The following is a 20,334-nucleotide window of genomic DNA, read 5'->3' on the forward strand; positions in this document are numbered from 1 at the left end:
GACTGTTTAGAAACACACTATTTGGTTTATTTTAATGAAGTGCACAAAGAAGAGCTTCAACACAACTCTTCGACAACTTTTTCTCTCAGAGTCCCCACAGCCCTCGTTTGGGAATTGGAATAGTTCAGAAAACAGCTGTCCAGAGCGTTTAGTATTTCGAAAAAGAAAATCAAAATGTCAGAGGGTGCCTGGATTTTAGATATTCCTTTGTGTGCTTTTTTGTACAGAAAATGTTTTCCTCTCTTTTGTTCTCTGAGGAAAAAAAACAACAGCAACAAAACAAACAGAACAATCTGGGCCTCCTCTGGTTCGAGTATATCGAGCTGAAGAGGTTTCGAAATTCAGAACTCCAACACCAAGTCCCTGTGAGGCTCTTCTGGCTTCAGAAAACAAACAAAAAAAAAATGAAGAAATCTTCTCAGTTATGTTTCTTCCCACTGTTTCCTATACTTCTAAATGTTGTGAAAAGAACGCTTGGTGGAGTGAACAAGAAAACACCATGTTCTATGTAGTTTTGCTTTCCACATCCAGATGTGCTCTGCTGGAAGTTCACCTCCCCAAATTCTTGAAAGTAAAACCAGAACTTCCCATGATACCGCTCCCACGGTCCATCTCCTGCGTCGTCCACTTTTTTGTGCTGCTCCATTGCTCATTCCGAAGCCACCATTCCAAATAGGTCGGGTTTGCAGCACTACAACCACTATCTGTTTTTCACAGTCTCGGAGAGGGCGGGGAGTTGTTCTACCAAATATAACCAGAGCCTTCATCTCCCGAGGTCAACAACTTCCCAAAGTTCTGTTATCAAGGAGGACTATGTCCACCACCAGGAATCCTAACTCTGAGATTATGAAACCGGGTAACTTCACGCAAAGAATCTCAAGAAGTTGAGGCTGCATAAATAATTCCTAGCTTCAGAACGTGTTACAAATACGCCAAACAGGTCTAACTCAGTGCAAAGCATGAGTTTGAGGTGGAGTGAAACAAAATGCTTCTAACGAGAAAACTAAACGCGCGAACCCAGGCACAAAGCAAATTTAAGTGCCACGAACGATCGCCCGGCCTGACGTCCAGTACAGTGGGGCTATTATCACATGGAGAGAGCCGTGTGGGACGCACCTAGTTGCCAGCCTTTACTTTCCCTTTCCCCCAGACGCCGTTACCCATCAACAGAACGTGGCCCTACGGGGCCGCGCACAAAGAGGGGCACCCCCCCCTTTCCCAGAGCAGGAGCTGCCCCCGGGGCCGCCGGCGCCCGGCCGGAGCCAACGAGGCCATTTCGTAAGCACGGGGTGTTTTTCTCCCCGCTCAACTCGCACATACGAGTCTTTCAAGTTAGTTTCTGCAGCAGGGAGAGCAGGGAGGAGAGCCGGCCCTCTGCTCTCCACTCCCCACTCGAGGGGACCGCCAGCGTTCCTCGGCCGCTCGGCTCGGGTGGGGCGCGCCGCGGCCGGAGCTCGGCCCCCCGCCCCCCGTAGGCCCCGCTCCCCCCTCCGGCACCGGCCCGGCCGCGCCGCGGGCCCCGCTCCTCCTCCTCCCCCCGGAGCGCATTCCTCAGCTCCGCGCCTCTCTCCCTCCCCCCCCCGGGCTCCCGAGGACGGGAGAAAAGAGAAAATAAAATAATACTAAAAACACTGCGGAGGGAACGCCGAGAGCCGGGACCCGCGGCGCGCAGGCAGCGGCCGGGGCGGGGAGAGCCCGCACTTCCCCTTTGTTTGGGGCGCACCGGCAGCGCGGAGCGGAGCAGGCCCGGCGCTGCCCCCGCCGCCGCGAGGGGCCCGGCTCGGGGAGGGAAGGGCCGGGCGGGGCGCGTACCTTCGTCCAGCAGCCACTCGAGGTGGTTGAAGATCCCGCAGAAGTTGGGGAGGCTGCTCATCAGCTTCTTGTTGTTCATCAGCTGCATCAGGTAATCGGGGCTCGGCTTCGGCTTCTCCTTGGCTTCCATTTCCCCAACCATATTCCAAGCCCGCGCGCACAGGGCGAGCGCCCGCAGCAGCTCCGCCGAGCGAGGCGACGGCGACACGGGGCGCCCGGCGGGATCGGGCGGGCCGGCGGGGGAGGGGCGGGGCGGGGAGGGAGCTCCCCGAGGAAGGAGGAGGAGGAGGAGGAGGAGGAGGATTCCGAGCCGCGAGCGCCGCGCTCCCGAGTCCGAGGGGCCGGCGGGGAACAAGGAAAAAAAAAGCAAAGTCGGAGAGACCCCGCTGTGGGCGCGCCCTCCGCCCCGGCCGCGCGGAGTCATCGCCGCTGCCGCCGCCTCTCGGGGCCGCCGCTCCCCCGCTCCGCGCGCCCTCGGCCGGTGCGGTCCCGGCCGCGTCCCCGCTCCTGCTGCCGCCGCCGCTCCTCCCGCGCCGAGCCCGGCTCCGCTCCGCGGCGGGGGAAGGGAGGGAGGGAGGCGGGGAGGGGACGAGCGGGGCGGGCGGGCGCTGGCGCTGCCAAGGAGCCGCCGCCGCCGCCGGGCTCTCTCCGCCGGTGCCGCTGTTGTCGCCGCCGCGCTGCGCCGGGCGCGTCCTCCTCTGCGCCTGCCGCCTGCCGCCCGCCCGCCCTCCCGCTGCCGCCGCCGCCGCCGCCTGTGGCTGTGAGCGTCAGCCCCGCCGCCGCCTCCTCACTTCTCCTCAGTTCGCTCTGGAGTTCGCTTCAGTTCAGGCTGCGCTGGCAGCAGCGGCAGCGGCGGCAGGAGGAGGGGAGGGGGCAGGGCCCGCGGGGGCGGGGACATGCCGGGGGCGGGACGCCGGGCGGGGCGGCCGTTACGCGGCGGCAGCAGCGCCGCTTGGCGGAGCCAACCGCTGCCGGCTGCCGGCTGCCCGCGCACGGCGGGGCCGGGGGGCGGGGCTCCCTCCGACACACCCGCTCGGAGGCTGCGCGCACCCGGAGCTGCCAAACAAAGTCGAGGCGCTGAGCCCGCTGCGCTGCCGGGAGGGGACGGGGCGGGGAGAGCCCCAGCGCCGAGCGTCTCGCGCGGTGAGAGGAGCACACGGAGCCGCCGAGGGAGGGAGGCGGTCGGCAGCGCCGAGCATGCGCCGCCGTGGAGGAGGAGTGGGGGGAGAGGGGCGGTGCGAGCGGAGAGAGGAGCGGGTTGTAATAATCCTTAAAGCGGCAGCGCGGCTGGAGCGGGAGCGGCGTGGGATGAGGTGCGGGGTGAGGTGCGGGGTGAGGTGCGGGGTGAGGTGCGGGGTGAGGTGCGGGGTGAGGTACGGGGTGAGGTACGGGGGGCTCCGCCTCGGGGAAAGGGACCGCGGCCATCTCCGATAACTCTTTATCTGAGATAGACACAATGATTTGTATTTCGCTTCCGTTTGGTTTATGTGAAGTAAAATGTAATGGTTTATGTAAGATAAGCCTCATTGCTTCCATTATTTATTTATTTTTTTTAAATCATCTTTATTATGAAAGAGAGTAGCGACTTTGCAGGCTGTTTTGCTTTGCTTTCTTCAGATGTGTGTTGCTGGTCCCTGTGTTGCATGCCCGGAGCACCCTGCAGCATGGCTATGGATGATGACACGGTGCTGCTGCTATTCAGTGACAAGGCTGTATTTGTTCCATTCCTCTCTTGTTCTAGAAGCATGATGAGCAATACCAAACCTTACATGCCAAACCAGACCGCCGTCCTTTTCTGGAACAGGCTGCCCAGGGAGGTGGTGGAGTCTCCTTCTCTGGAGATATTCAAGACCCTCCTGGACGCCTACCTGTGTGACGTGGTGTAGGGAGCGTGCTTTGGCAGGGGGGTTGGACTCGATGATCTCTAGAGGTCCCTTCCAACCCCTACAATTCTGTGATCAGCCTGAAGGGTGGTGTGTTATTGTTACCATTTATTTATCTGCTAGTTTTTGAGCAGCGAGTGGGAGAACTGCTCTGATCTGATTGAGGCCGTCAGTGTCAGGCTGCATCTTACAATTAGATGAGCTTAGATAATGTCAGAATAATAATTCTGGACTACCAGTTCTCACAGTAAAAATAGCATATGGAGATTTTTTATTTTTTTCAGAAGATTCGGTACAGCTGTTCCCATGCTGCTTCATTATTGCTTCCTGCACATAAAGTGCTTCCACTGTTTGGATATGAGCAGGTGAAGCAAGTACACAATATAAGGTAAGAAACACCAACATCAGATGTGCAATAACTATCTGTTGTCTTGCCTACTGAGAACAATAAATCTTCTACTAAGCTATTTTCCATTTATTTACTGGTGAACAAGATGTTGCACACCAGCAGTTACTGGAATCACTCATGCATTTCAATGCAAATTCAAGCTCTGCTTTGCCACGCGTTAATCTGAATTGTTTTTCTAATCTGAACGGTACAAAAATGGAGGCAGAGCTACATGCTGAGGCTGCCTGCGTAATTAAGGATAAATGACTTAGGGAAAACCTCTCATCTTTTATTTTGTCACAAGTGCCTCGAGACTGAACTTAAATCATTGGAAAAATGCCCTTGGAGAAGCCGAATGCTGTGACAAAATGTAGACATCGCGCCATTAGTTTTAAATAAGTAGATCAGTATGACATCTTTCTTCATCAAGTATTCTGCAAAAACAGAAAATCTACATAAAAGCCTGTCTGCATACCTTGTGTTCTGTGTTCTTCCACCTTCCTGCACTTCCAGGAAATGGGAATGCATGGGAGTAAAGGTTGAATTAGTTCTGCTTCAAGATCAGCGTGAAGGTATAACTCCCAAAAAGACTGGCCTGCCTGCAACCTAATCTACAGAAGCAGCAGAAATACTCCTGCTTTGGATTGAACTTTGGAGTTTTCCCAGGGGGGGAAGAAATATAGAGGGGGCAGGGCTGGGTAAACAGGGATTGTGGGTTGGGAGGGAGATGGTGTAGTATTGGTGGGGGCGGGCATCTTTTTTGTTCCTTTAGTTTTTTGTTGGACATTAATCAGGTCCTATGGCTTGTCAAGTTTCTTCAGGTAACTACATAACCCATTAGTTTCTGTCGGAACACCAACAGAAGTCCTTATCTTTAACTCCTGCGTTTTATCTAGGTAGCCTTTCTTGTGTCATATAAACTGTAGTATTCTCCAGCAGCTTATTTTTTAAAGGTGAAGTTTTATTGCATTAATCTAATCTTGAAATAAGAAAAAAATATGATTATGCCGGCAGCAGTCTCTGTCTATGGCAGTAAAGGCCTCACACCGATCATAAAAAGCAAATTCAATTACTGCTATAGTGTTCCTATCTGATAGCAGCTTGGGAAGTAGGAGTGCTAAAGGTTGATGACTACTGGGAAACATTCTTTAAAGCATCTCTGTTGACTTAGTCATAGGCACATACAGTTGGATGGCATCAGCTTTCTGAAATGCTTTCTATAACAGGAAGACACCAACGTGCCATGTTGCCCTCCTTCAGGAAAGGAAGCAGTTCTTCCCTTACCCATTACAGTCATCCAAGGAAAAATACTACTCCAGGACTGTTGTCAATTCATTCACAGTGTACAAGGCGGTAGCAGCTGTACCTATGATGCAGCAGATGTGGCCACTACCAGCAGAACATCTGAAATTCATTCATCTCTCCAAGGTGACTAAAATACGAACAGAGTAATGTTTAGAGCCAGACTGAAAATATCAAGAACATCAACAATATTCAGGTTCTGTGATGCCGTGACAAGTGCTGAAAAGCTATTTCCTTTGACATTAAGCCAAACTGACAGCTAACTTTTTGAACAGAACTATTAGATAATAGTAAAGCATATATGAGTTTTTTCCAATGACCACTTCAAGTTCTTTAGTTGTTCATGCTAAAAACTTAACCTGTCTACTCTCTGTGTCAGGCGTAACTGTCTATGGAATTGGATGCTTCATTCCAGTTTGAATGTTTTCCTGACACAGCAGACTGGAAAAGATGCTCTGACTTCATTTTAAAGCCTAGCACAAATTTCAGCTGTTAAGCTCAGTAAATTGAATCAGAACACATTTTGGGTAATCTCTGCACCTTATTTGTGTTCACAGTCAGCACTGAGCATTTGCTGTAGAGTGGAAGGTAGAGATGTTAAGCACACCTTGGTTAGGTAGGATCCTTTTCTTGTATCTCCCCATACTGAAGGTACTCCAAGCTGCATAACAGTTGTCTTAAGAACGGTACACTAACCCATTATCTTCCTGGTTGGAATTAAGGAGACAAGATGAGAAGGATGTTTCTCATATGCCACTTTTACTGTAATAGTTCTAAGAAAGGCAGAAAACAAGAAGAAGGAGGAAAAGAAAGAAATCTCATAAAGAATAGAAAAAAATATAACCAACAGTTAGTTAAAGAAGACAAAACTGAGATATATTGAACATAAAATTTACCTACTTAGTTTCTTGTTCTTAGCAGCACTTAGATTTAAAAGCCACAGGGAAAAATACAGTTTTCACAGAATATATTTGAGTCATGCACAATTAAAAAGTTTTTTTTTTTTTACCTCTAACCTCATAAACTTCCCTCTGTCTTCTAACATGCAAACACATGCATTGTTTTGCACATGTTGTTGTTTGGGTAATCAGTATTCTTACTTGCTCATTAGAAGAAGTCTAAGAGTCTCTTGAAATACAGCATGTGCACTTCTAATCTTTCCAGTCCCATGTGCAGTCCTATAGGTTTAGTCAGAGTGGCAGGTATTCTGATTTCCATCTGTAAAGCCACAGAAGTCCTACAGTAGCTATGCAACCATAGGTTTCAGTACAGGAGAACTTCAAATGGCTTCTGGTTTCTCTCTTCTGGAGAACTCCTATTTGAAAACAACACGTAGCCTGCCTGCGCCATGGATTACAGAAGTGAGAGCAGTGGTGATTATGTGCTGCCTAACTCCGTGGAGGCCCTGAGAAGACTTGCTGAATATGTCTGCCCAGTTAACACATGCTCAAGTTAAGATTACAATAGTAAGTTATATAGAAATTGAGAATATTAAGATGTCTTAGCAGCCATTACTTGTTTCATACATGCCATTTTTATCATCTGATTTACATTAGTTATTAAACCTATCCAGAATACTGTTCTGTGTTTAATTAAGTGATGAAATCAGCTACTTAAAAATAATGCCGCCAGCAGTTTTTTTACTCTCAATGTATAACTAAAAATACAATGTTCAAAGACATTTCCGTTTAAGATACATAATGAAAAAGTATTTTTATTTTTCACAGTGGAGTATTTTCACACTTGCTATAGAATTAAAAAGTAAATTAGCATATTTATTTTGGCAACAGCAGTAGCAAAGAGCTGTCAGTTCTGTCAACAAGAAACCAAAAAAGTCTTCTGTTTTTGAGGCGTCCCATGTTTTGGTAAAACGCCATATTATGTTGGTTATTACTGAATATAAATGAAATGCTTTCAGCCTTAACTTTGTAAATTGATTTAAATTCATCTGAATTACTACTAAAAGCAAGTAGAGCTTAAAACATAACTGGTAAAAAAGAATTTTTCCTTTCAATGTCTGAAATGCGAACATATGTGTATATTGACTCGTACCAAAGCATTGCTGGAGTTGCTTATGCTTCTTTACATTCAGTACACAAAAAGTAGCAGTATTTACCCAAGGATCTTATATTTAACTGGACAGAAAACATCTACATGAATTACAGTGAAACACTGCATTTTAAACTGGCTGGTAATGAACAAGAATCATTTGTATTGGCTGAGCTTTCTGATAAAATATAATCAAACTAATTGGACAGATCAGAATCTTTTTTTCCACTAAATCTTTCATATATCCCAAATCTTTGCTATTTATTAAATCTTTATTATTTACCTGGGATCCCAAAAGCATCCCAAGGCTTTTTTCTACAATTGTAGACTGGTGTATTATAAGTCCCAGTTTGAGTATCACTGGAGCTGATTTTGAGGTATAATTGTTTCACACAAGATCATTTGATCTTGTTTAGCTAGTGCTGTATCTCATTATTAATGCTGAGTTACAGTGTTTTTTTATTAAGAGAAAGGTTAGGATTCACTTGCCTCATGTTGTCCTGCTTGGTGCCTAATCAAATCTCCAGAAGGTCAGTTTTCTTTCATCCTATATCACATCAGCCTTCTCTGGGAGCTTCTTACATCTTGAGGACATCCAGAACAGCTGCTGCAAGTTCTTGCACAGGCATCTGAATCTCGCTGTAAACATACAGAAACATTTTTTATTAGTTATTTTTGCTCTCAGGATAGCTTGAGCAGCAGTTTGGGTTCAGGATTCTGACAAGAACTAAATTACTCTATTGAAAGTAATGCAGCCATTCCCTAGTTCTGGCTTTGAGAAATCAGTTATCGTGTTGGATAGGCCAGAGAGTTGGGGTGGTGCATGGAATTACTGTGTGAAGTCCACTAATAGCATAAGGGCAAAATTGAGTAATCTGATTTCAAAAAGTTATTGCAGATTAATTTGAGGTATTTGGAAATTGTTTTACCATTCTAATAATCTCAGTTTACCTTCACACAGGTCTAATTCATGAGCATAGACGTTCCCATTCATCCTGAACATGAGAAGCTTCCACATACATACATGATGACTTTTCTTGTAACTTACAGATGTCTAGGCTGCTTTCTCAGATAGGTACTTTTATGTGATGGAATTTATTTACAGTTTGTAAATAAAGATGATCACTAAGCGCTAACATTATCTTTTATGGTATTGTATTTGTTAAAATATGTATCTGGAGGTTTCACAGAGTTTTCACTTTTTGAGTGTTTCCTTCATACTTTGATTATGTAAAGGTTGTTATAGTGATTACAGGTTTTTGTTTTTACTGGACGTGTGATAGCTCTCTCCCTTGGGCTTTTAGTCCTCGCTTTGGCATCCTGACATTAATGAAGAACTGTTTCCCCCACAGCTTAAGGGACGGAGAAATGCAGAAGAATCCCACAGAGCATACTCCACTATTCAGTTTACATTGCAATACCATTTTGTTACGCATCAACAAACATTTAGTATGTCGTGCAGTATGCTTAAAAACAGGTTGTGGCAGCATCTATAAAGAAAATGTTACCTGAGGAAAGACAAGGAGAAGTTCCCTTGAGCTTTTATGATTTCATTTTGATTAAAGAAAGTCAGCATGAAACCATGTATTAGGTATGCCAAAATAGGCAGCTTTCTTTCTGCCCACTCTAGAATAGTCTGGAAAGTCTCTGTTACTGAAAAAGCCTGCAAACCACATCTCTTTTAGAGGTGATGAAGCAGCACTACTGGACTTAAAATGTTTCTCCATTTCCAGATATTTTCTACTTTTCAAAAGCCATGAAACAATCGATAGAATGGCCAAAGTTCATACCAGAGAATGTTTTTCCTTTAGCAAATGAGTTCAAATCTATACATCTCTACCTTGGTTTGTCTCCCATGTATACTGTTTATAGTCATCCATCAGATTTTCATTAGAGGTATGATTGATCTTTTTTTACCCTTTCAGAGTTTGTGCACACCTGTCTTACAGGTTAGAGGTGAACTAAGTTTCATCCCTCTGGCTACAGATAGATCTTGGTGCCTTATTAGATGTCTGTTCAAGTAGGTGGAGCTCTGTGTCAGACTGACAACAGGCGATTAGTAAAGGCAGTTGTGTCAGTGTACACTCAGGCTTACGCTTGAGATGTTCTGTTAACATGTTTGCTATGTTGCTCCAGCAGTCGGGTTCTCAGGAGGTCTATTAAAAACCATTAAAGAAACCAAGAAGCTTAATTTAATTAAGAGATTGAATTACAATGATAAATTTGATAACCAATTATCAGAAGTACAAAATAGTAGATTAGTAATATAATAAGTGAATGTTACCAATAAGTTACAATTTAAATGACCAATTTTGCATGCAGTATTGATGTAAATTTTGTGTTTTGCCTTCAGATAATAAATGTGGAAACTGAAGAAAAATGTACTTATTTTATATTTTAAATAGCCAAGAAAACCTGCTGTCGTTTAGCTTTTTATGACTGAGAATTTTGTTTTGTGTGAAGTCATTATTCATGTCTTATTGCAGACTTTAGTGGCCCTTGTATCATTTCGGCTGAAAAAGACATCTAAGCAAAACAGTTGCAAACTGTCAGCAACTGTATGTAGTGATACAATCCTTCAAAATCCATTTGATCTCAGTTCATGGAGAAATTAAATTAAAAAGCATCTAAAATAATTGCAGAATTCCCTATGCGGAGTTGGACTAGATCTCAAGAGGTGCCTTCCAGCCTAAGTGGGTGACTCTGTACAGTTACAAAAATGAAATAGCAAGTTTTATTGGCATTCTATTATAATAATATTTATATCTGTAATTTTGATTATTATTATTAGCAATGCTATTTGCTAGTGGAATTTTATGTATAAATATACATAGCATTAAGTCCAAATTGTATAACAGCGTGACTGTATACGCAAATGGATATAACATGCTTTAAGCTAGAATGTGACCTTTCTATTTCTCATTAATTGTCACATTGCCTAGAATGGCTTTTCACACAACCTACCTGTCACTTTAACAAAAAGGGGAGGTTCATACGGCAGTGTGAGGGACAAACAAGTAGAGATGCGTTTGGAGAAGTCTGTCTAGATTCTTCTGAAACACGAAGAATTTTGCTCTCCTTTGGAAAAATTACATGACTGAACGAAATTAAGAGGAAAGCACACACATCCTTTGAAACGTTGCCTTAGCTAAGACAGCCTGTTGGGTCATGCGCGAAAAACAGCCAAGCCCTAGGACTGAGATTGTATTGACAAGAACAAGATGAATGGCCCCCTGGAGACTACAGGGTTTGTATGCTCGTTTCCACCACCTTTTCATCCTTTTGTACCCTCTTTCACTTCATATGCAGATTAACTCAAACCAAGTCCTCACAGTCCTCACTAAATACTCTTTTTCACTTTAGTTTTGGAAGGTAGGCAAGGATCTAAATATTTATGAGCTTTTTTCCTCTGGTTTATGATACACTCTTGTTGAATGTTGAGGAATTACGTTAATGAATGCATGCCTGCACACACAGACACAGAAACCAGGCAAAAGGAAGAAACACACAAAGCGTTGTCAGCTGTAATGTCAGCACTTACTAAACAGTTCCCATGAAAAATAAAATAAAGGCAAAGATTTAAAATCTGTTGCCAGGAGAAAAAATAAATTGTACAGCTGAGTACAAAAGAAATGAACAAAGTTTCATCTTTGCTTTCCTCAGCTGCAAATGTAACTCATTTCAACAGAGAATAAATTTGAAATAAAACACGTTAATTGAAAAATGAAAGCTTCTTGAAAAAGTCTTAACTGGATTTGTGTCTCCAGTAATGAAAAAGGCAAAGCTTCAGTACTGTACAGTTTTCTTCAACATCAACATGCTTTTTGCATTGGTTTTTTTGTTTGGTTGGTTTTTTTTAAAACACAATACAGGTAAGTAAATAGGGTTACAAGTCAAACGATTACATGAAAATTTCTGCTCTTGTTTTGATGAATAGGATTTTTTAGGAGCTTTAGGTGTTGTGAGATTGAGGAGTTTCCCAGAAACTAAACTGTATACTTATTATTTTCTTTAAGTACCAGACTACCCTGAGATTATAGCAAGATGTTAGAATATGAATTTGTTTTCATTATAGGGAGCTCAAAATTGTAAATTGGAGAGTTATTCTTAGATGGAAAAAAAAATAATAGTGCATTAAAGCACTGAAATATGAATGTAATTCTCTTAATACCACATTGTCAAGATGACTCATCTTTTTAACCCTTAATCATCTCTACTTTGTGCTCCCTTTTTCCCCTTCAGATGCCCACTCAGCTGTGGTAGACCAGGCCCTGCTTATATAAGTGGGACAGGAATTCTGTAGTTTTCTTTCATAATTGTCAACCAGAACACAAGATCTTGAAGTGTGCTTTCATGCTGTCGTTTAAAACTTACTGAAGCAATTGCAGAATGTTAACTCTCAGGAATAGTATTTCACTGTCTAGGTTATGCTTTTTGTATTTATACATAGGCCGCTTCAAAAGCAATGCCTCCTATTTACAAATTTCCGTGGCAAATACAACAGATGCAAAGAGCACAGTAACACTGCGACAGAGCAAAGTCTCAGCTACAAAATGCTATTTTTCAGCATAGTCTCAACCATTAGCTGTGGATTTTCATCACCAGTGAACAAGAGCTTGCATGCCACACTTCTAAAACTCTGCATGGCTGTCCGGAATGTGACTTGTCTCTCACATCACTGTTGACACTGCTGAAACACAACACCTCACAGGGCTGAAACACCTCACTGTGCTCACAGCCACTGTTTGGTCTCTGTAAACATTCAGCAAGCATTAATGAATGTCAACGGGTGCCATTCCTTCTACATGGAGGAATTCAGTTCTACGCCTTTGCTTCATGGGAGCTTCCACTGCATACACGGTTTTTATCAGATTGCCCTTCTGCTGCCATCTGTCACACAATAACAAAACCTAACAGTGTTGCCAGGAAGGTTCAACCTCTACTGCCATACCACCAACATAATAAACTGGGAGGCATTACTTTTGGAGCAGCTATTATAATATGCCTGGATTTCATAAAACATTGCCCTAATAAATATATTCCTGCTTTTGCTGTATTTCATATATCAGAGTTGTTCAGTTTTGCATGTAATTAAATCCAATAAAGCTATCCATATCTCATTCTGAAGCTGCTTATGTGAGCTTCAATCACTGCCTTTGCTATTATTGACAACTTTGTCTGTGATACCCAACAAGTGACTGAAATAGTTCTTCACTGGAAAATGAAGAATTCAGAAAGAATTTCAGCCCAAGCTAGACATTATACAGCTATTTCCATCAGTCAAACCTCAGTCTGTCAGAATGACACTGAAGACAAGCCTCTCCCTCAGGAATTTATTTAGAAAGAGGCTGATGTGAGGAGCCAGAAAGTCTTGTCTAGACCAACAGGACTTCAGGCCTACGTGTTAGCTAGTTCACATTCTTCATATAACACACAGGACAAACTAGTTACCTGCTTTCTTCCTCTGAAACTCATTTGCATCCACAGTTTTATAACCTATTGGACTAACCTCTGCTTCAGGAAGATGAAAATGTGCAAAAGCAATTATGCAAGTAAACCAGTAGCAATTGTAATGGGTTCTTAAAGGCAAGGCCTTCTTTCCTCTTAAGTTTTCCTTCAAGAGTAAACCAGGATAGAATGCATTCCTCACTTCTCTGAATCAGAGGATCCTACAGCAGATTCAGAATTCTGGTCTCAATGCAAAATCCTAATTTTTTACAGGGGGGGGTAGAGGGGGGAAAAAGAGTGGAATTGATTGTTTCCAGGGACCAAATCAACATTACCAGACTGGTTACAATTTACAACAGTAAAAACCTTCCGTTAATTGTTTGCTGTCTAGAGAACTTGCTTCACACTCCTATTTATTTTCTACTCTATTTTGTACATATGTATGTATCCAAGAATGGAAAACAAAAAAACACCAAAGTTTCAGGTTGCTAAACATTTATCAATCATGGCAAACACTCAAAAGTGATGCCCCTTTTCCCTAAGGCTGACTCCAGTATTGCTGCATTTTATCTGCAGGCAGTGGAGGGTACAGTCATATTTTCAAGGAAGTTCTTTCTTGGATCTGCTTAATTTTTACACCAGGACTTTTCCAAATATATTCCTGCATAAACTTACCTTTTTTTACTCCCCCACAAAATATTTCTTATAACTGAACCGTAACACTCAACATACAATCAGCAACTTCACCAGTCTAGCTGTTTCTATATTAAACTAGCAGAATTATGCCAAAGATCAGAAGGCGTTACCTCCATGGATGACACTGAACTGAAAGGTTTCTGTTGATGGGATGTTTGTGATGTTTGAGTTTGAGATGCATCCTTAAGGTATTCCTCTGTAGTGTCTAAACAAAGAGCCTATGGTATAGTGTATAAAACAAGTTGTCAATTTTTTTCTATACACAAATGAGTAAATTACTGATGAATGCACCCACAGCTGCTAGCAGATATGCTGCCCAAAGAGCTGAATCCACAACTAGCTAAGCATTTAGATGCTTAATATGTACTTATACAAGTTTCTCTGAAGGCATTCTCTCATTTAAAAAAAAAAAAAAAAAGAGAGAGAGATGGGCAGGTTTGTTCATCATCTGATCATAGCAGGCCTACGAGTTTTCTTAAATTAAAATAGGTGATATGGGTTCCCCCTCCCCCATTTTCAAGTGGTATACAATGTTCAGATTGTAGTTCACACTCACAGGCATAGTACTGACCTCCTGCAAATCTGGTTTCCAGAAGTGTTCTTCAGACACCCAACATTTAGAAATTAATTGACGAAGGAACCTCAGCCCACCTCTAGCCATGAAGAAACATTAGCTTTTGTACAGAGCTCCTCTAACAAGTGAATGTTGTAACACCGAAACTGCATGATGCTGGTGAAGCGAAACAGATTGTTCCTCCTGCTTACACAAATCAACTCCAGATTTCTTCACATGCTCTCAAGAGTTCTCAAGAGCAGTTGTTCTTCTAGGCAAGCAGCTTTCAATAACAACGGTGCCCACTTAGCAAAATTAAAGTAAATTTGGAAGAGTTTTTCTCTCCAAGGAGTGTTCTTCTCACCCCGCTTTTTCCTGTTTCTCCATAGGAAGGGGGCAGGGGCAGAAGAACAGGCTTCTGTTTGTAACTGTTTTCTTACCTGTTATTTTTGCCAGCAGAATCTGCAAGCTTTATGAATACAAAACGGTATTGGAAAGACAAAAGAAATTGCTGGCAAAACATGGAAGGTTATGCAAGGAAAAATGCAGAAGATACTAATTATGGGATCTGCCCTGTTTCTTCAGCAGCATACATTCCTTACATCAAAACAGTCATTTACTAGCATTCTTTTTCTGCCATTTTTAAACAATTACCATTAATAGTTTTCCCACTAGGGATATCCTACAGTAACTGGTGAGAAATCTTGTTTTAAGAGCTATTGAATATCCAGAATTAAATCTGACAAAAACTTACATAAACCTCAATCATCATTCTTTTCTAAAGATCATTCAGTGTTCCTAAACCATGTGAACCGAATTTGTTTGCATAAATGTATTTCCACCAAATGTCAATGCTTATAATGCTCACGTACTAATTACATGATCTAATTTGGGATCTTTTCAGAAAGGATTTCTGAATCAGTTCTTTCGCTTCCTTTAATTTGTCTAATCTCAGGCTTTCACAAAAAAATTAGAACCATCCTCAAATGTGAAAACCAAAGTAGTATCTTAATTGTGCTGCTTATTTGAAGGCTTTTTTTGCTTTGTTTTTGGACACTCATTTTACCAGGGTGATTTTAATAACAATGTCTTACGAGGCACTGGAGTGAGACAAAAGGTATCTGTATTCCACATCAGCTTTTAGCGTGGACTTTCTGGCTGCATATAGTCCAATAAATGAGGCAAACAAAAGAAGGATCCAAGTGCAACAGTAAGGCTATTTTCCCACTTGAGCTTTCATCCAGTACAGTGGTGGGCACTACCAAGCAATGCCTGGTGAGCCTTCAGCAAAGTGCTAGTTGGTGTTGAGGGGAAAGCTGATCCCAGGCTGCTCCAGCAGTTGAACGCACACACACCTGGACACACCCCCCGGATGCTGCTGAATTTCTTAGCATGGATTTGTGAGTCCAAACAAGCATGGGATTATTTTATCCCCAGATCTTCCATTAGCGGGGAATAACTTCTTTCTTTTCTTGTTATCTGCTATGTCTACTTGATTTTCTTTGTTATTATTTATTTTCCAAACCAGAAACAATAAAGGAAGAAATGAAAATCTCGGTGTTATTTGGGAACAACTACAGTATCAGAACTTCAAATAGAAGTTACTATACAGTTTAATGAGAAAAGTGAGAAAACACTCAAATTTTAAGGAGTCTGATGAAAGAAATAAATTCTTTAGCTCCCACACAAGTAGTGACACAAATGGCTTTAAACTAAAAGAGGGGAAATTTAGGTTAGATGTTAGGAAAAAATTCTTTACCCAGTGGGTGGTGAAGCACTGGAACATGCTGCTCAGAGAAGCTGTGGATGCAATATCTCTGAAGGTGTTCAAGGCCAGACTTGGTGGGGCCCTGGGCAGCCTGAGCTGGTAGGTGGCTGCCCTGCCCACAGCAGGGGAGTGGATCTGGGTGGGCTTTGAGGTCCCTTCCAACCCAGGCCATTATTAGATTCTGTGATACAAGCATAAAATAGTATGTACTAAAACAGGGCTCTTTTGCACAGCCCATGTTACCATGTTCCTCTGTCAATAGAGCTCAGATAATCTATTACACAGCTTTCTGACAGAAACAATTAATTTGATAAACTTGACTGTCCTGAAAAAGCTGGGCATGCTTTCATGTAGGTATATATGACACATCACTCAAAACTGACTGTTTTACAACAAAAAAAATTGTAGCTAGTATCTGCCACTCTCAAGTTATCTTTTAAGATCAGTTGCATAGTATATTATTTAAATTACTGCATGGAAAAAAAAAATCTACGAAGGATGAAGTTAACTGCCAAGCTGAGGGACAGCACAAGGAAAACAGAACCTAAATACAGGATGGGAGATTTAATGACTGCATACTTGAAACTGAATTTCCTTGCAACAATGGTAATTGTAAATGAAGCTAGAAAGGCAGTAACAAAACTGGTGAAGGACAATAACTGCACAAACAGGGAGCCTACACAACACCACCATCAGCCACAGTGGTAAGTTAGAAGCTTTAAACCAGGAATTTGGAAACTTGTAAATCTTTTTCCTTTCTAGTAATTATAGTCCTAAGTAAAATAGGTGATTTTGACATTTGAGTCTTTTAACCAATCCCATCATACTTCAGATCTAGAGTCCACAAACACTTCTGACTTCCCCTGGGCTCCCCAGAGCCTCCATTCTAAATGTCTGTATAGTACCAGCTGCCAACATTTGGGGGAATAAATGTATAGAATACAAACTACAATTTGAGTCAGGATTCCTTCAGGTGATGATAAATTATGCAACTTCACAAACTAAAAGTGTATTTCTTCCTTTAGCCCAGGGAACATTTAAAAAAAAAAAAAGGTAAGCAGTTATTAAAGCCCTTCAAACCTGATTAAAGTCAAATTGCAAGAAGCATTTACTTTTATATAAAATATGCACAGTAACACAAGCTTAATTAGACACACATCTCTCAAGATATCAATAAATGTTTCCTTTTTGATAAGTCTGATTTAATAGACTGTAATAACAGGAGTGTTTCTGAAACATAATTTAGGGAAGTAGGAGAAATAAACAAGCCCAAATATTTAAGCCTCGACACCAATTAGCAGACCATTCTTTTCAAAGGAATAGCTGAATTTCAAGTTTGTTAGTTTCAGCCAAACAGGGTAGTAAAGGCTTCGTTTTTAGAATAACTGGCTTCACAGCTCGAGACCGAGCTTCTTGGGTGTTGGTATCTTGGTTCACAGAAGGCTGCACAAGCAACAAACATGTTAGATGCTTTCTATCTCAGCAGGGAATTAGAAAATAAATTTGAAGATAGGCCTCAACATCTGGAGGTTTATTTGTTCTGCCTCAGCAAGAAGCCAAAATTGAGAGGTTAAAAATGGGATCCCCTTATCTTGCATGACTATCTGGTAACAGCATGGTGCCTGGCTTAGCCACCTCGGCTGGGTTACCACCTTATGTAATCTTGGAGCAAACAACACATAGTGTACATTCTTAGGCTTCTGTACTCATTCACTGAAGTACCTACACTTCCTTTTTGACCCCTTTCACACCATAAAAACCTTCTGAATTTACCCAGAATCACAAAATAAAATGAAGTTCTAGTGTCTGTTCACTGACAGGTTTCTGTTCTGATTTTGACACAGAGCATTTGTCTGCTGAACTTCATCTTCCTGGTTATATTTCAGAGGTGAAGACAAAAGGAAAAAACAAGCAAACAAACAAAAAGCTGCTAGACAGAAAAAGGATCCATCATGTCCTTCAGCACAGGAAGCAGTAGCAGGGAGGTTCTGTGTCTAAACCCAGCAACAAATGAAATATAGCAGCAAGCTAATCTTTAAAGCTCACATTAACTGGGCTGTGAACAAGGCCCAGGCTGTAGTACAGATCTTTTCACTCTGAGCTGGCACTCTATCCAGCCAGAAACAGGAGAACGAATAGTCCTACATGCATATGACCTTTGCAAACACTTACCTGAATCTGTAGAGTCACTGTCCTGTCTCCTCCAGATGTTTTCCTGAGTATTGTCAGGCACTGATTTACCCTGTGTAAAAGTGAAAAGCCTCAGTTATTCTGCTGTCACAAAACATCAAGGAAACCATTACATGTGCCCAGTTTCTTGTAATTCATAAGCAAAATTAAGTGTGAAGTCAGCAATCAGTTTACACTGCAGTTAGTTCATAAAACCAGTTATTTTCTGAACTAAAAAGATGGCCTTCGTGAACCTGTAGAGGGAAGATTCAAGCTTTCAATGGGTGTTTTGATTCACAGATGTGAGGATTTAACCCCTCATTTTCCAGAATAATTAGGAAAATTACAGTATCACTTTTAAAGAAGCTTAGAAAAAAGAAATACCTTTTTAACTCCAATAACAGCACTTGACAGGCTTCAAAACTGCCTCAGGTAAGTGGCAGCAGACATGCATTTCACCAATAATATTTTCTCTGTTGCATCACATGCTTAAATATGGTGAAATGGGAGTCCAGAATGAACAGCAGTGGGAAATGGAACATAAAACACAATAAAACTTCACAATATTACGAACTGCAAATTAGCAGAATTGCCAGCTTGGCATTTTGTTCTTCTTGACATGTTCAGCTGCCTACAAACTGGAAATCAAAAGCACAGAAACATTGCCTAGTGCACATACATGCAGATGTACACGTTTCATACAAGTAATACTTATAATGAAAGATAGGAATCAAGGTGTTTGCAAGTTGATGTTATATTGACTACACCACATGAACTGCCGTATCACAAAACCACTGCTACAGCACAACCAATGGCCCTCCCAGGCTATCACTGTGCCCTCAGCGGAGAACAGATGTCACAACATGTCCTACTCAGAAACCTCTTAGCTCAGATTTGATGCTGGAACTCACACATTTCCCTTCAATCCACTAGGACCCAGCAGACTTCAGTTTATACAAAGGCCTTTGGTGAGGGGAGGAAGGTGAAGAAAAGAGCTGTGAGTTCAGTGACACTCAAAGTTGGTCTCTCCTTTAAAAATACAGGAGGGAAGAAAATCCATTGTTGATCAATAGATTTCTCAAAGCCAAATGAAATATAACATGACTAGAGGACATTTACCAGGATAAGCAGATAGATAGGAACTTTCCTTCTCATCCCCCACCCCAGTCTGGCCAACTCTCCCAGAATTTAAGATGTTGAGTTTTGCCATCTTTCAGGACAGTCTCAGCAGATGGGAAATAGGCCTTTTTCCTTGCTATAGCACACAGAAACCACGATGTATCAAAGGGAAAGGAGAGTGAATCTCAAAGAGCAGATAAAGAAGGCAACAAGTTGCTCCATGGTGACACTAGAGCAACCACAGAGAAAGCGTCCCCAGAAAAGAGGAGGCAAACATTCACCCATGCACACTGGGGAGGAGAACAGAGTACAGCTTTAAGGGCACCCCATACTCAACAGCAGCAAAAATGTAGTATGGGAGTAGAGAAATGTGAAGAACTCAACCAAGCGACAAAGCAAACTCAAGTGGAATGCAGAGGGTGGTGGAAAAGGACAGTGGGTATGAATGGGACAGAGTTGCTGCAGCAAGAGGCGATAAACAGAATTCCAGGGGCGTGACAGCATGTGCTGCAAAAAAGAAAGTTTGTAGCCTCAGATCTCTTAAGAATGCATTCATTCACTGAAATAGTTCAAAGCTCAGCATGTTCAGAGCTTCCCCAAACCATTTGTCCCTGAAAAGCTTGTCTTTCAATGTTGCTTTTCCAGAAGTTAGATTGCACACTGATCCATACCACAGGTCTTCTTCCTGCTTTGCCTCATCACACTGGCTGCACCAAACCATAGCTTCCCAGCTGAACATTTCACTTGTGTTGCCATTTACTAGCAAGTTCTTAATTCTGCAAGATTAGATACTGTACACCGATCAAAACATAGCATTAATAGCAGCAGTAGCCCTCTTCCCTTTTGTATGTTACACTGAACAAACAGCCTACTAAAGCTCACATTCTTTGCTATCTCACCTATGAGATATTCCTCCCCCCCCCCCCCACTTTCCTAACACTTCTGCTCCCTCTCCTGACCCACAGCACACATATCAAGCTTCAAATTCTCACTTTTGTCCCACCTGATCCTCCACTTATCCACAACCTTCATACAGCCATACTTACCTCCAAGCAATGTATATCCCTCCTCCCCCCCCCACTTTTCCCAGATTTATTTCACTTCCTCCTCTCTACAGCTCAACCCTCCACCTGCCCCCTGGCCTCCG

General features: G+C 42.6%; 1 protein-coding gene and 1 long non-coding RNA gene across 14 annotated transcripts in view; both read right to left on the reverse strand.

Annotated features, from left to right (window-relative positions):
• QKI (QKI, KH domain containing RNA binding) overlaps positions 1-2,643 on the reverse strand; it is a 138,069-nt gene extending 135,426 nt beyond the window's left edge. For 7 of the 11 annotated variants that reach the window (XM_015858029.2, XM_015858035.2, XM_015858033.2 and 4 more), the window contains exon 1: positions 1,813-2,593. In XM_015858029.2, the coding sequence (XP_015713515.1) occupies positions 1,813-2,236 (424 nt within the window). In that variant the 5' untranslated portion in view covers positions 2,237-2,593. Of the gene's footprint in view, positions 1-1,812 lie in introns of all 11 variants that reach the window. The other 4 variants (XM_015858036.2, XM_015858032.2, XM_015858030.2 and 1 more) reach the window with 3 other exon arrangements.
• Positions 2,644-5,023: 2,380 nt separating this feature from the next.
• LOC107311509 lies at positions 5,024-20,084 on the reverse strand. Of its 3 annotated transcripts, none has more exons than XR_004306608.1 (3): positions 18,980-20,084; positions 18,072-18,141; positions 5,024-8,073 (listed from the first exon to the last, which is right to left on the reverse strand). It is a non-coding gene; the product is annotated as an uncharacterized LOC107311509 (long non-coding RNA). The 3 variants fall into 3 exon arrangements; XR_004306609.1 differs by lacking the exons at positions 18,072-18,141; positions 18,980-20,084 and adding exons at positions 13,689-13,796; positions 14,150-15,674; XR_004306610.1 differs by lacking the exons at positions 18,072-18,141; positions 18,980-20,084 and adding an exon at positions 14,150-15,641.
• Positions 20,085-20,334: the final 250 nt, after the last annotated feature.

Source organism: Coturnix japonica, chromosome 3, assembly GCF_001577835.2.
Source record: "Coturnix japonica isolate 7356 chromosome 3, Coturnix japonica 2.1, whole genome shotgun sequence".
Taxonomy (NCBI): domain Eukaryota; kingdom Metazoa; phylum Chordata; class Aves; order Galliformes; family Phasianidae; genus Coturnix; species Coturnix japonica.